General features: G+C 37.3%; 1 protein-coding gene across 1 annotated transcript in view; it reads right to left on the bottom strand.

Moving 5' to 3' along the window:
* Positions 1 to 4,039: 4,039 nt before the first annotated feature.
* Positions 4,040 to 16,372, bottom strand: part of LOC106092578 (kynurenine formamidase) — a 31,798-nt gene continuing 19,465 nt past the window's right edge. The window contains exons 2-3 of the mRNA XM_013259464.2: positions 4,924 to 5,028; positions 4,040 to 4,872 (exon numbers count right to left, since the gene is read on the bottom strand). Coding sequence (XP_013114918.2) covers positions 4,190 to 4,872; positions 4,924 to 5,028 — 788 coding nt within the window. The 3' untranslated portion in view covers positions 4,040 to 4,189. The remainder of the gene's footprint in view (positions 4,873 to 4,923; positions 5,029 to 16,372) is intronic.

The raw sequence follows: 16,372 nt of genomic DNA, 5'->3' as shown, positions 1-16,372 counted from the left end.
GTACTGAAATTCATGTACACATAGCCCATAAAGTCTGCGTATATTTTTTCTTCATATTCCTAACATTAGAAAACAAAAACAAAATTCTAAGTTTGGTTAAGCACTTTCACTCTAGAGCGATTTAAATATGATTACAATTAAATATAGCACCACAAAGTCTGCATTCAGTAATTAAAAATAAACAAAAGAGTTTTTTAAATACAAAATAAAAACATATTAAAACATTCCTAATATTTAGTAGGATAGCCACGTTATTTTAAGACCGCACTTAGTCTATTTGGCATGGAGTTTACCAACTTCTCTGTTTCCTCAGATATTATTTTCGCCCATTCTGCCTGCATGATACTTCGTAACATCTCCTTGCTGGTTATAACGTGCTGACAATGGGGTTGAGGTCTGGTGATTGGGGTAGTGTTTTAAGCTGCTTTGGAGTGTTATATAGAAGCCAAAGCCTAACAACCTCCGATGTATGCTTTGGATCGTTATCTTGTTGGAACCAAAATGTCGTTGCCAACCCTAGTTTAGAAGCACTTGGTTTCAAATTGTTTTTCAAAATATTGAGATAACCCCATTTATCCATTTTGGACTCAATAAATTCTAATTGACCCACTCCACTATCAGCCATACACCCCCACACCATAACTCCACCACCACCGTGCTTCACCGTTCCAACTAAATTTTGTTTTTCAAGCTCAGTCCCGGACTTGGTTGCTTGCCATATTAATCACTTTGCGCTCTTCTCTAGCGGATAATTTTTTTGGAAAGCCCAGGCCGAGGCTTTGAAGTTATAATGCCGGTTTCTTTGTAATTATTAATTACGCGCTGGACAGAAGAATACGTTCTTCTAACTGTTCCACCAATATTTCTAAATCTTTGTCTTTCTTTCCACAATTTAATAATTATTTTTCTTTCAGATATGCATATTTCCTTTCCTTTAGTTTCCATGTTTCCAAATTTATTAATTTTAAAAAAAAAAACACGTGTAACTATCACTTGTTATGATAATAAACTGAAACTGATCAAAAATAATAACAAGCATGATAAAAAGTAACGGTACTTTCGAAGTAAACAAAGTGAACGCAGACTTTTTGGTTGTCACAATTTCTTATAATGAGACAAGAATTTCTTTTAATTAGAACAAAATGTAAAAGCAAACTTGTATTTTTGTTTTTGTTTTCTGATTTAAGAAATATAAAGAAACAACATATACAACAAAACTTAACTTCATTTATTTTTTTATGTTGTTTTTTAATCATTAAAAAAGAAATTGTCACATGAACGCAGACTTTATGAACTATGTGTATGTGTTGTAATTTCAACCAAAACCCACCCCTTTGTAATTAATAAATAATGAAAAACAAAACAATTTTAAAAGAGAAAAATTCAGCATTTATTTATAACAATAATTAGATTTTGTAGTATTTTTACTGTTTTAAGTTAATTAAGCGCGACTTTCCAAAAGCCTTTGCCAGCATCTTCCACTTTTATCCAAATATTGTTGTTGTAATTGCAGACCAAAAGGACAACACATTCTTTCACAAAATTTTTTATTTCGTACAAAACGATTGAGTTACTTGTTGTGAAAGAAATATAAGTTTTTCTTTCGATTATATTTATTTATTTATATAAAAAATACTTTCTTACTTATGCATTCATAAACAATTTATTTTTTCCACCCAGAGTAAATACATGTGAGTAACATCACTCAACACTAACAAACACTCAGTTACAATTAGAAGTTTGGCGATCGCGTTTCTTTTGCGTAAGAAAATGTCTTGTTGCACAGCGACTGTGTTTGTGCTCTCAATGGGCGTCGCGAAATGTAAATTTTCCCTCGATGAAAAAAAAAGTTATGATCAAACGAACACATTGCGGCAAAATTTTCCGTTTGTTTTTTTTATAAGGAGTTTTAACGCAAAAACCGAATATAGTGCCGGCCTTTATTCGGTATGCCGTGTGCCTCCAAAATAAAGCCTTTTAGAGGCAGCTGTGACAACTGAAATATTGCAGTTGAAGTCATCTGAAGCCGAATTACCGCATACGTGATCGAGTATGCTTTTGTATCGAATGAGATTTCGTCACGTATCGAATGGATGTATTTCCGTACTCGAAAGCTGTCGTATCGAAATGTCTCAAAAGACCACCGATTATTTTTTATTTTGATTTGAACATATGGTTGTGGCAAAACGAAACAACACAAATGACAATTAACATCTAACCGGTTTTTGTAAAAAATATGAATCTATTGAAATTTTTGGAAACAAAGTGCATGTTTACATTGCTTGTCGTCCTCTGATTTTGAAGAGGGCAATAACTTTGTGCGTATTCGCAGAGAAATGATAGGTAAAAGTGATCTAATGTCACTGCCGAATAAAATAAATAAATAACACATTTATATTATTGTGCTGTGTTGTGATGGTTGCGCTATTAGTAAATGGAACTTTTGCTGTGTTTGGGAACCCACAAATTTTTACTGGAAGTCGTTCGCGTACTTTATTTGCCAGCCGAAGAGAGCGCTAGAGAGAGCAAATGTTGACAATTAGAAAATAGAAAACCTGCAAATTTGCAACATTGAACAGATGTTTTATAAAGGTCAGCTGTTTTATGAAAAGCAGCCGTTACATGAAAATACAAAAGCTAAAACCAAAATGGATCAAAAGACAGAGGTAAGTAAAAAACAAACATATTTTTTATTGGTAATTATTAAATTTGTTTAATTTTTATTTACTTTTAATGAATATTCATGGCAGCAGCTCGTGTTCGGGTACAGAAAACTCGTCAAATGAAGTTGTATTTTTACCTCAAGTTCGTTGTTCTACATTAGAAGGTTAGTGCCAGATTTGCGGAATTATTTGGAAAATATTGAAAAATTAGAACATTGTATTCTTCCAGACACCAAGAAAAGAGCAATGATCGGGTTCTTAAGTGTTTTGATCATCATCCACATCAGAGAGCTACGATGAAACCAACACCGTTCCTTTGAATTTGTTAAGAAGGAAAGATGCTGCCATGCGATTGCGTGGGTCTGGCTGGGCAGTTAAACATGTGACGCAAAGTGGGATTGGAAAAAATTAGTGCAAATTAGTCTGTTAATTGTGAACGGATACAGATATCTTCAATGATAACACAGTGTCCGTGGGCGCCACATGACCGAATAGAAAACTCCCTGAGCCTCACATCAGTGATCGCAGCAATTTATCTATCCACAATATCCAGAAGCATTAGATGATTAGTCTAAAGTTTCTTTGTCAGCCCAATTGTACTTTTGTATACGGTGATGGCATGTATGCAGCCTTAGAAATGCATGCTGATGCTCGGCAAATTGAAATTGTCCAACGAAAGGAACGGGAGGAATAGTCCCTCATGCATCTTGGCTACTGAGATCGGTCTGTACGACTCCCCCTTGCTCGTGTCCTTTTCAGGTTTCAGTTGCGGGATCAGACTGCCCATCTTCAAAACAACTGGTACTATAATAGTGTTCAGATAGGATGAGGACAGTTGTAAGGTAATGGATTCCAGGCAGATCCAGATTCTTCAGCATCGGGGTAGAGATTTTGTCTGGAGTCTGCACGGTTGTTGTTGTTGAAGTAGCAGTGTGTTTTACACTGAAAGACTCAATCGGGCCAATGCGGTACGCACAACCGGCTGCCATGGGATTGTACGGTAATTTGTGATGGCTGTCCAGCGGTATGGGAGATCGCAGATATACAAATGGCTCCCCTTCTAGCCTTTTCACTCTCGGGTCAATAAATAAATCTAAGGAAATTACCTCAAAATATCGCCAGCATTTTTTATTTAAACAAAATTTATTTCCATGCAAGCAAATAAAAAACCAACCAAAACAAAAATCAGCTGTTTTTCTGCAAATTTTCACTGGAAGTCGATCGCGTACTTTTGCTTGCAAATTTTTAAAAGAGAGTAATATGGATTTTATTCTCCTCCAATTTTTTACAGGAAAAGTAGCCGAACAGACCTACCAAGGAAATAGGTACACTGTACAGGTGTCACTGTCTATCGGAAAAGATAAAATTTAATTTCGTTTAAAAAAGGATAAAAAGTTTTTTTTTATTAAAGATTGTATTAGAAGTTTTGTTGTATCTAAAATTTAACGGATTTTTTTGAGTTTATCCTTCTACTGTAAAAAAACAATGCTAAGCCATCGACACACACGATTGACAAGTCATTACAATCAATAAATTCCCAACTCCTTCCGGATGTATCTGCTTATGGCGGAATTTCGCTGAGAACACTCTTCGATAATATCAAAATGGTCGTAAGACCTAAACATTCTGTAGTTAACATCCATGTTGAGCTTGGTGAGTTTATAGGCATAATTTTGAGATTGACGTTTGAACGCCTCACTATCGTGTTCTCCTGTAATGATGTGAATTTTCACTTCCTGTGCTTTATACTGCCCGATAAGTTCATTATTATAATTGCAGCATTGTGGTGATAGTTGAATGGCAAGATTCGGATTCAAAGACAATAGGTTGTTGGGATTACAACTTTCAAACGACCATAATTGTTGCAAATCATAAAGACCGCTTATCAGAAAAACGTTGTCAATTGCATTTAATCTCTGCTCAGCTTGTAAGAATTCGCTTTGAAACATTTGTAGCGCCAAGTGGGCTCCGGCAGAATGACCACAAATGGAAATTTTGGGAGCTCCCGTTTCTTTCGCATATACTGACAACCATTTGAAAAAATTCGACATTTGTTGAGTTAACTGAAGCAGTGTCACTTTAGGGCAAACGTCATAGTCAACCAATATAATACGATAATGTTCGATGAGAGCGTGTACGATTGGACCCGAGGTAGTTTTATCCAACTCTTGCCAGAACCCGCCATGAATATAAACGAAAATTGGTAATCCTGAATTAGGGATATTGTTAATGTGTTAAAAAAATCGCTGAACAACATTACCCTCTTCTTTATCCTTATAGTATATATCCAATAGTTGATTGTCACTTTTTCCTCCGTAACGAACATTCAAACGTGTTTTATACAGTTCACGTGCTAGTGTTGTGGCTAAAATTATAAAAGTAACAGAAATGAATAAAACATATTTTTTACTGCTAAATTTGGGAAAGTGAAAACAGCAAAAATCCTTATGATACCATTATTTATAAATTCAAAAATGTTATTATAAATAATGAGTGAGCAAAAAGCGCAACAAAAATTGTAAAAAGGGTAAAGTGAGTAAAATTTTGCGTAAAAAAGGCACCAATTTCGAATTTTAGAAAATTCTGCAATCGCAACGGATATACGAAATGATGCAAAATAATGTCATCGAATGTCTTCGCTTTGATCGTTCAGATGCTGATTCGGTTAAACCAAAAGATCGCCTACGCCCATAGAATAAAGTTTTGCTGAAAATAGCTTACATTGTCTGCTGAATATTAGTAGTTATTTTTGCTGCTATTATAGCAGTTGTTCTGCTATTACAGCGGTTGTTCTGAAATGTCAAGTCTGTTGTGTGCTCAAAATGACTGCTGAGTAGGTTAGGTTTAAGTGGCAGCCATCAAACTTACTTAGACGTTTTCGTTCATTGTGATACCACAGGAACAGAAGAAGGAAGATGCCTTCTTGTTCCCACCGTTGAACCATCCAGATCGCTTTTAAAAGCCCAGTAACTTGCGAATGTTCACATCCGCTTAATCAGACAGGTTCTCAAAGAAATGAGAACCTAAAGTGGAACTCCTTTTAACTGCTAGTGCGGGACACACACAGAAGGTGTTCTATAGTCTCTTCTTTCTCGATGTCCCTACAGCTTCTGCAAAAGTCCTTGCTGGCAACCTTCAGTCTGTCAGCATGTTTTCCGATTAGACAGTGACCTGTCGTGACGGACATAATGATTGAGACGTCTGTTCTAGCCAATGACAGCAAAGCAGTAGATCTCTTCAAGTCTAGATGAGGCCATATAGTTTTGGAATGCTCACAGCCCCTCTTTGTGATCATCTATCATTCGTTGCTCTTCGGGCCTGGTCCTGAAAACTAAGCTTACACATTGTTAGAGGCATACCCACAGATTCCAGTATTCCTGGAGATTCCAGTATTCCTGGAGTAAGCTCGTCTGCTTTAGAATTCCCAGTGATATCTCTGTGGCCCGGCACCCAGAACAAGTCAATTGTGAACTGTTCAGCCATCTCGTTGAACGATCTGCGACAGTCGAGGGCGGTTTTTGTGTTCAGAAAAAACGTTCTCCAGGGATTTAATGGCTGCCTGGCTGTCTGAGAAGATATTTATGCCAATTGCCGTAATGACATTATATCTTAGCCATTCCACCACTTCCTTAATTGCAAGGATCTCTGCCTGATACACACTGCAGTAGTCGGGTAACCTCTTCGATATGACCAGTTCTAGATCTTTAGAGTACACCCCAAAGCCCACCTCGTCATTTAGTTTGGAACCATCCGTATAGAAGTCTATGTAACTTCTGTTACCAGGGATATCGTAGTTCCAATCGGTTCTATCAGGAATAGTGGTACAGTAATTTTTATCAAAAATCGGCTCAGGTAGGGTGTAATCCACACTGCCTGGAACATCAGATATTGTATCAAGTATAACACAGTGTCCGTGGCCGCCACATGACCAATGAGAAAGCTCCCTTAACCTCACGGCAGTGGTCGCTGCAATTTGGGTAGCCACAATGTGCAAAGGCATAAGATGTAGCACTAAATTCAGTGCATCAGATGGTGTCGTCCTCAGTGCGGCTGTGATGCACAAATAAGCCATCCTTTAGATCCGGTTAAGTTAAGTCCACCAGACCACAACTCCATATAGCATAATAGGTCTGACAACTGCAGTATATACCCAATGCATGACCCACGGTCTAAATCCCCAACTTTTGCCAATGGCTCTCTTTAAGGTGTATAGGGCAAGAGTGGCTTTCTTGCCCTTTCTAAAATGTTGGAATTGAAATCCAGTTTCCTGTGCAGCAAAACACCCATGTATTTTGCGCTTTCTGTAAATAAAACATTCTCTCCTCCCAAGGAGACAGGTTCCGCTGTAGGCAACTTGTATCTCCTGCTAAAAAGAACTACTTCTGTCTTGCACGGATTTATACCCAGACCACTTTCGGTAGCCCACTTTGCTGTTGCACGTAGAGCTTCCTGAAGTATATCTCTTAGAGTGCTGGGAAACTTTCCCCTAACATGCATATTGTAGTAAGTTATTAATAAACTTCCTTACGGTAGAGTTGATGCCTAGAAACTCCAACTCCTTCATGATTGACGTCGGTTTTACATTATTGAAAATACCTTCAATGTCAAGAAATGCTACCGTTGCATATTACTTGACAGCGAGAGAACCCTCTATGTAGCCGACTAGGTCGTGAAGGGCTGTTTCAGTGGATTTGCCTTTACTATATGCATGCTATATGCATCAACCTCTAAAAAGTGTTCAGCATAAAGGATGACAGAATAATAGGACGAAAATCTTTCGCCTTCGTGGTAGGGGTTTCCTGCTTTCAGAATAAAAATGTCCTTCGTGTCCCTCCATCCCAAAGGTATATATGACATTCTGATACAAGCAGAGTATATCTCTCTTAGCCAGGGAACAAGTCTATCAGACACAGCTTGTAATCCAACCATCAGGGCCTGGCGACTTAAAGGAGTCGAGACTTCTTATCGCCCAAAGCATTTTCGGCTCAGACACAATTTCCCTAATGCCCTCCGATGAATGCATATCAGTGACAACCTCTTCTGGCGCCATGTTGTACGTTGGAGAATTTTCCGAGAAATGTGTATCAACGAGTAGTTTTAGTGTTTCCTCACTAGACATTGTCCATACATTCTATGACTTCCGGATATACCCCACCGTAATAGGTCTCTAGGACAGAATCTTCCTTAGCCTAGAGGCCTCAGATGTATCCTCCACGGAGCTGCAGAATTCTACCCAGGATTTGTTCTGAGCCTTTCTAAGCTCGCCGTTATATTTTCTTAGCTCAGCCTTTTAGATGTCCCAATCGTGTGGTGCTCTCGTGGCTTTTGCTCTGTTGAAGAGTTTTCTGCAGTCCTTCCTTAGACTAACCAGCTCTGGGGCTTGGCACTAGGGCATGCTGACACAAGCGAGTCATTCAAGGCCTTCGTGATTCGCTTGACCACTATGTCTATATCCTCCGTAGTTTCCACTTGCTTTTCTAGTGTAGGAGGGATAGTGGTGCAGAATTTGTGCCGAAATTTATCCCAATCCGCCTTTTTTCTGTTTAGCCGAGGGACCACTACTTCAGTATTTTCTCCAAGGCTAAAACTAATATAACGATGATCAGAGAAGCTGTGGTCATTCAACACCTCCCAGTCGCATATTCTTCCACTTATATCTTCCGATACAAAGGTAATATCTAGTATCTGCTGCCTGTTCCTGGTAATAAAGGTCGGTTTACCCCCTTTATAACAAATCGCCAGATTGCAACTTATAATATATTCAATAAGCAGCTCACCCCTTTCGTTGACATACGAACTTCCCCATATCTGGTGATGTGTGATATATGATGTATAGGGAAGCCAGACAGTAATGAGACTTGTTTATTTCAAGGCTGGCTACTACTAAATCTTCAGTGCTTAGCGACGGAATAAGAAAAACATTTAGACTACCCTTTGCAAGAATACAGGCTCTGTGTCTCCCATTCCCCGTACCCTTGAGAAGTTTAAATCCTGGAATTCTTAGTCCACGTACCATTCCTCCACACAACCATGGTTCCTGGATAAGAACCACGTCAAATCCCCCAGCCATTAGGAGTACCTTCAGTGCCGCTGAAGCGGCCTTACAATGGTGGAAATTTATCTGAAGAAATCGGACCGTAGTCGGGATTCAGAACTTCTACCACTGTTGTGTTAGCCTTGTCTTCTGACTCCACCAGGAGTTCATCCTCACAAGATGTTAGAAGAAAAAATAAAATACAAATGCCAAAGTGTGTCTCAGTGGATGTTTATAATCACCATTGAATATATACTTTCCATAATCTTTTTTTTTTTAAATTTAGACACAAAAGGTCATGTCAGGCATGTACACCTTAGTAGAGCAATGACAAAAAATGCGAGCGAGCTCAGCCACATTTCGAAATGTATACCAATGGATGAATCAGGTACCTTCTTTAAAGTCATACTCCACAAATTAAATCTCTCTAAATCATCTCTTCCAACAAAATTTCTAAAGAATGCCTAAAGTAATCAAAACAAGTAACAGGCAAATATAAAAATAGCACAACATTTTTTCAGTAAATTTTTGTACTTAAAACAGCAGATTTTGTTTGTTGATTAAGCTAATCGAAATGTTTGCTAATACATGCACCCCTATGTTTGCTGAAACATCAGTAATGTCTGTTTTCCCATAATCAGCAGACAAAAACTGCTGTTTTAGCAAACATTTTTACTGTTTGAATAACAAATTTGGTTGAGTGTAGGTTTAAATCCCGGGTAGAGCCTCAGAAAAAGTGTTCAGTGGTGGTGTTCCTTTCATAAATGCTGGCCATATTTGTGGTGTTATCAGCAATTTAAGAAATGTTTACGCAGAGATGTGGTTAAGCAGCACACCGTTTGGACTTGGCAAGAAGTGATCCCTGATCATTGTCCTATGACTTTAATCGGACTTTTTTCATTGATATGAGACAAGTTTTTCTTTTTCTTATAGGAATAGTAGATAATTCTCTCAGCATCGTCGCCCCCTGACAGCAAAAAACTAAATTTTCAAAAAGGGTAGAAAGTACTAACTGGGAACGCAAAAAGCGTCCATTTGGTGTTTTTTCCGTTTGGCATTTGATGGTACTTTTCGGGTTTTTTGCGTCCTAAGAAGCACCAATTCTAATTCGAACAGCTGTTGGGCTCTATGTAGACGGGCCGTAGGCTCGAAATGGGACCTGAATCCGAGGATAGTCCACTTGCTCTACAAGAGCGTGTTAAGACCAATACTTACTTACGCCGGCTTACTTATGCGATGGAGAAAAAGTGTAACGTTAGGATCATACAACAAGTTCAGAGAACCTAGGGTACTGAAAACTATTCTAAATATCCGACCCATAGACATACAGATTAAGTGCGAGGCAGACTTCAAGCGATGGGAGAATGAGGATAGGATCAGCTATACCATCGCGGTATAATCTAGGTGACGATAGGAAACCTGGAAGAAAAGGATGAGGTTTCCGATCGCCTACCTGAGACCACACTTCAGGTCGAGTGCGAGGCACTGCTGCCAGCGACACAGTTTTGGATTAACGGTACCCTAGAATTGCTATCTGGACCATCATATTACACGGATGGATCAAAGCTAGGGGACAGAGTGGGCCTAGGGTCTACATTGAGAACCCAGGGATTGAGATCTGTTTTAGACTGCCTGAAAGAGGTGGTGTGTTGCTAACGGGAGGACGTCGAGTGCGAACATCTTTATGGACAGTAAAATGGGCATAAGGGCAATAACAACCAGGAGGGTAAGGTCACGAACAGTCTTGCAGTATAAGAAGGAGATTTACGCCTTCTCTGAGGATGGCACAATCCGTATCGTTTGGGTGTCGGGCCATAACGAAGTAAAGCCAAGTATTCTGTTCAAACTCCATATAAAAAACCTCGGCGAAACTTTGGCTAAAAATAGGCGGAAAGTAGTACTCTGAGCAAAATGGTAAAAAAAAAATAATAGTGGCAACACTTAAAACTTTTGCCGCCAACATTTTGTATGTTTTATTGGTTTCATTAGTTCGTTTTTCTTTATTTATTTGGAAAAAATAAATTAAATAAAGAAAACAAAATTGCAATAAGTGGAGGCCACCGCCACCGTAGCGCAGACGTTAGCATGTCCGCCAATGACGCTGAACGCCTGGGTTCGAATCCTGGCGAGGCCATCAGAAAAAATTTTCAACGGTGGTTTTCCTCTCCTAATGCTGGCAACATTTGCGAGGTACTATGCCATGTAAAACTTCTCTCGTAAGAGGTGTCGCACTGCGGCACGCCGTTCGGACTCGGCTATAAAAAGGAGGCCCTTCTCATTGAGCTTAAACTCGAATCGGACTGCACTCATTGATATGTGGGAAGTTTGCCCCTGTTCCTTAGTGGAATTTGCATAAGTGCAGATAAAAAACGTGTTTTGGTATGGAAACAAAAATATTTGATTGCCGTCAAATTCCGCTTGCGGAACAATTAAAAATTTCCGCAACTATTGCGAAAGCAGAATAGAATACCAACCCTAAGGGGGAATGAAAGGGCAGACGATTTGGCAGTGAAGGTCAGGCGACAACCGTCGATAAACTTGGTTAATCCGAAGCCTTTAGGGTCGACGCAGTCCAATTTAAGGGCGTGGGGGCTGGGCAACAGCGAAACAGTCGGTAGGACGCCGAAATCCTATGGGGTGATCCGGATCTTGAGAGGATGAGGCTATTACTGAAAGGAAGTAAGAAGGAGGTCAGTATAGCTTTTGGTGTCATAACGAGACACATTGGACTACGAGTTCACTTACAGTTTTCTTTAAGGAGCACTAAGTTGACATCCCTATCCGTGAGTAGGCTTAGAATGGATTCCAATGACCCAACAGTTGCTATTGCAGTAGCTGCGCCCGGCTTCTTAAGCACAAAACGGATGCCATCTTGTCTTTGCAAGTCTGCCTAATTGCCTAGGCAATCAGTATTGTTGTTGTTGCAGCCACATGTGTGTGCGTATGCAGCATCATAGGCACTCAGTATTTGAGCAAGAGCCAGTGCCCCCATGACTCCTCACTAACGGGCCCAGGGCGGTGACATTTGATCATAAAACATAAGCTTAACTTTGTGTTGCTTGCCAAAGCGTTGTATTGCTTGCCGATTAGATATTTTTGTGCAGATATCTTATGGTGATTTCGATTCTTAAAAAAATGTAACACTTATACGGGACAACCCTCTTATACACAGAAGAAATATACCGACCGATTAAACATGGTATTGACCAAGATATGTTCATTTACAGGTAGCGGCAGTTGCCCAACAACAAAATGTTGAGGGCCCTATCTCTGAAAATCAGTGATTAGTGCAACCCTGATTTCGTGTATGTTACAAGTTCGCGCCATTTTTTGTTGTTTGTATGGTTCTTAATTTGTCAACGCCGACTATAGGAAAAATCCGCTATTACTTTTTGGGCAACCCAATATAATACACACACACACAATAAAAACTCGTTGACAGATAGTGCACTTTGCGAGAAAAAATCGTACTCGGCTGTTTACAGTACACTACCTGGTGGTTATGTCATGGTATTGACAAAGCAGAAAAAATTAGGAAGTGACCAAACGAAAAAGATACATTCCAAACGAAATTAATTTGAGGACATGGAAGAAGGTAGTCGTGGTATTTATAAATATTATTTTATTTTAATATTTTATTATCCCTATAGAGACTATATTGACTTGGAAAAAGACGCTGATGACGGAAAATATGCAGTATTCCTTCATGTGGATCTAGATTTCGTGGTATTGTGCTTTGCGCACAATAAAATTAAGGTTGGCATTTATTACAATTCACTTCAATATGTATATAAATAATTTTGTTCATTATACTTCTTACAGACGGTATCCACGACGATAAAGAGAGGCTCATAAAGAAAAGGCAATTGTTTCTTTTTTCTTTTAGAAAATTTAATTTAACAAATAAATATTTTAAAGCAATAAATTACATGTTTTATCCGCAATTTAATCCAATAAAATAAAAAGGTTTTTAATTGTACGAAAAACATCAACTATTTCCTTTTATTAAATAGGTTACTAATTTGATTTGAGAGAAGGGATAAATTTCAAATTTAGTTAATAACCATTTTAATTAGATTTTTGAACCTGTCACAAAGCCAAATTACAAAAATGTTAACCAATAATACAAATTCGTTTATAGGTCCCATTTCAGCCAAATATCTTAATTGTATGTACGAATTTCTTTATTGAAACTAATTTTAAATTTTTTCTGTGTAGTGTTACACTTGTTTGAATTTTTAATCGAACATGTTCATATGTTGTCATTTCGACTAAATAATACCGTGCAAATCGCATCCTCGTCTTCGGATGAAGAACTTTCTAGCTATGCATTTAATATGTCATTAGCTAAAGAAAATGCGTTCACTTTTTCCATTTTTATATATTTCTTTTTGATACTTTGCCCATGACATAATTACCAGGTAGTATACCGTAAAGAGCTGAGTAAAATTTTTTCTCGCAAAGTGCACTATCTGTCAACGAGTTTTGGTTGTGTGTGTGCATTATGGTTAAGAACCATAACACACACATAAACGGCGAAAATGGCACGAACTGGTAAGATACACAAAATCAGAATTGCACTAATCACTGATTTTGACAGATAGTGCACTCAATATTTTGTTGTTGGGCAACTGCCACTACCTCCAAGTGAATATATCTTGATTTTCCCGCATTTTTTTCCAAACATTCAACAATTTATTTTAATTTGGTGTAGGTGCCTATGAAACGATAGCAGCTGATTTAAAGTGTGACATTCCACAACGTAGACTTGGAACTGTGTAGGAAATGCAACATTTGTCCTCTCTCTGTAGGCAACGCCATTACAACCGAAAACTGCACCTGTTGGTGGGGTTACATTTTTATTTGGACAAACGAACACAAAATTTCGATTTCATTGCAACATGTCGAAAAAATGCTACACTTTTTTGCACAATCAAAATCACCACTAATTTTATGGTAAGATTGGGGTTTTCAATTATTTTGTCAAACATTTCGGCGACCTGGTTATTATTTTGATGGCGATTTTTTTTGTTTTTGTTCAATATTAAATATTGTAAGCATTTGTATTTTCTGCTAGTTTTAATTTGTCTTAAATTGGTCTAATAATTTCAACAGGATATAGTCCCGATTTAGACAATCGTTTGTACATGCTATTTATTGTATTTCCATAAATTACTACGCACACAAACTGAAAACATTAAAAGCTCTTTGACACAGTATGTACGTGTCTTATGACATGTCAAATTTAGAACATGTAGAGTTGTACATGTCGTATAATACAATAAAACTAACATGTGAAAATCACTTTCCAAAAAAGCACATATAATTTGTTGCTTTAGAGCGTGCTCTATTCCTTCCAAGGCGGATTTCAATAGGTGGTCTCATGCGAACAGCTATTAACAGTCGGCCAGGTTTGACTGTATTAAGATGTCAACTTTTTGTTTGCATTCTCTTTGTTGTCATCTTCTTTATCGCATATTCTCTGCTCATTTACGCACACGTGTACACACACTCACACAAATTTCTTTGTGTGTGTTGGCAAAACGTCGATCAGCTTGTTGACAAGATGGCTGATTGCACCATATGATTTGTGGTTGTTGTACAAATGAAACCACCTTTAATTGTTTCGCCATGTATTCCTTCTGACAAACAAAAACAAAATCAGCTGTTTTTGTTATCTGTCGAATGAAAGCAACCCAAAATTAAATTGTTTTCACAAATTCATGATTTAACCCGTTTTCTCACAACTTTAAAAATTTTTAAGGCTAAAAAAACAGATTTGCTCACGTTTTTAGGTTATGTCATACGAAACCTAACATAACATTCAGGTGTGATAGCAAAAATTATGAATCGTATGTAAATTGACAATTTTGACAAACATTTTAAATTAATGGTGAACACAAAAAGTGGTATGTCATAAGACAGCTACAGGCCGTGTAATAATGGCTTAAGCAAATTGAAGAAAATACATTTTGACCAAATTTTGTAAAAAACCACTTACATTCTGCTCAAATTCTTCTTCGAACTTCATTTAAATCGATTAAAAATCGTTATCGATGGATGCTGACTGATTGCTTGCAATAGAAATCTCACCTGTTTGTAAGATTTCCCAATTTAGGATGTTTTCATTTAATTGTTTGCCATACCACGCCGATTTTGCATAAGTGAGCTCGCAGTCCTATGTGTCCTGTTATGATGCCGAAAGCTATACTGACCTCCTTCTTTCTTTCTTTCAGTTATAGCTTCGTTTTCTTTTCTCTTCCCATAGGATTTTCGCAGTCCTACCGACCGTTTCGCTATTCCACAGTGTCACATGGGCGTTGGCAGCCCACGCCCTTAGCTCGGACTGCGTCGACCCGAAAGGCTTCGGGTAAATTAAGTTTATTGACGGTAGTCCTCTGCCCTTCACAGCCAAAAGTCGTAAATTTTTCCCCCAAATTTAAGCCTTTCGAAAAAATTTTGTTAAATGTTTGTCTTTCGAGTAGGATTCACTGAATAAGGTTAAGCCAAGCGATCAGCCGATATACTTTTTTTTTTAATATTTGGCAGTACTTGGCATTGAGGATGTCAACTTGTTCTCTTTTTACATTCATTCTTTGTTTACGTTTTCTCCTATATGATGACATTTTCAATCGTCAGATTTGACATCCTTAATGATGTTTATGGGGCCTATCCACTTTGTGTTTTTGCATGTGACCTAACCTTCTATTAGTGAATCCTGTCTTTCGAGAAATTTTTATGAAAATATTAATCTTTATTGAAAGTGTTGCTTTCCTTTTCTATTTGCAACGAAAAATCTCCCATAATTGAGATTGCCTGGAAAAAGAAACAAACGAAAGTTTATTGGAAGTTAAAATTTATATTGAAATTTTGTCTTAATCACATTTTTTTTAAAGTCCGTCTTACTTTTTTTTAAATTTTGCCTTTAGTATTTTTTTCCGAATTTTTGACTTTAGAAAAAGGTTTTCTTTCTTTTTCTTCAGAGAAATTTTCACTGAAGTTTAGTCTCAATGAAGGTATTACGTTCGCTTTTTGTGATAATTTTTAGATAATAGATTTTAAAGAAAAAAAAAAACTCGCTGATTTCATTCAGTAGAACATTCTGTCAACACATAAAATTTTAATAAAATTGCTATCTTGTCATTGAAATTTGTGTAGCGTTTCAAGGGTGAAAAACGAACATAGAACCAGATTCTAATAAAAAATTTCAAAAGAACAAATTGCATTAAAATATTTTCTTTGTAAAAAATTTCATTGAAATTTTGTCTTTACAGAAAATTTCATTAAAATTTGGTCTTAATAAAAAATTTCTTTCAAATTTGATCTTTATAGAAAATTAAATTAAATGTTGTCTTTAATGTAGGCCAAATTTTGCCTATAGAGAATTTTTCACTGAAATTTTTTCTCTAGAAAAAATTTCATTCAAATTTTGTCGAAATATTTGTAGAAATAATTTCACTGAAATTTTGTCTTTGGAGAAAATTTAATTGCATTCTGCGTTCAGATAATTTTTTTTTTAAACTTTATGTAAAGAAAAAATGTCATTACTTTTCGGTCGTTATAAGAATTTCATTAACACTTTCTCGTTAGAAAACATTATCTAGTGAAGCCCGGGCGAGCGAAAAAATTTAACTATTATTTAGAAAAAAATATTGGGTTGCCCAAAAAGTAATTG

This window comes from Stomoxys calcitrans, chromosome 1, assembly GCF_963082655.1.
Source record: "Stomoxys calcitrans chromosome 1, idStoCalc2.1, whole genome shotgun sequence".
Classification (NCBI taxonomy): Eukaryota; Metazoa; Arthropoda; class Insecta; order Diptera; family Muscidae; genus Stomoxys; species Stomoxys calcitrans.
Note: the sequence above shows the minus strand (reverse complement) of the source record. Positions and strands in the feature narration are given on the sequence as shown.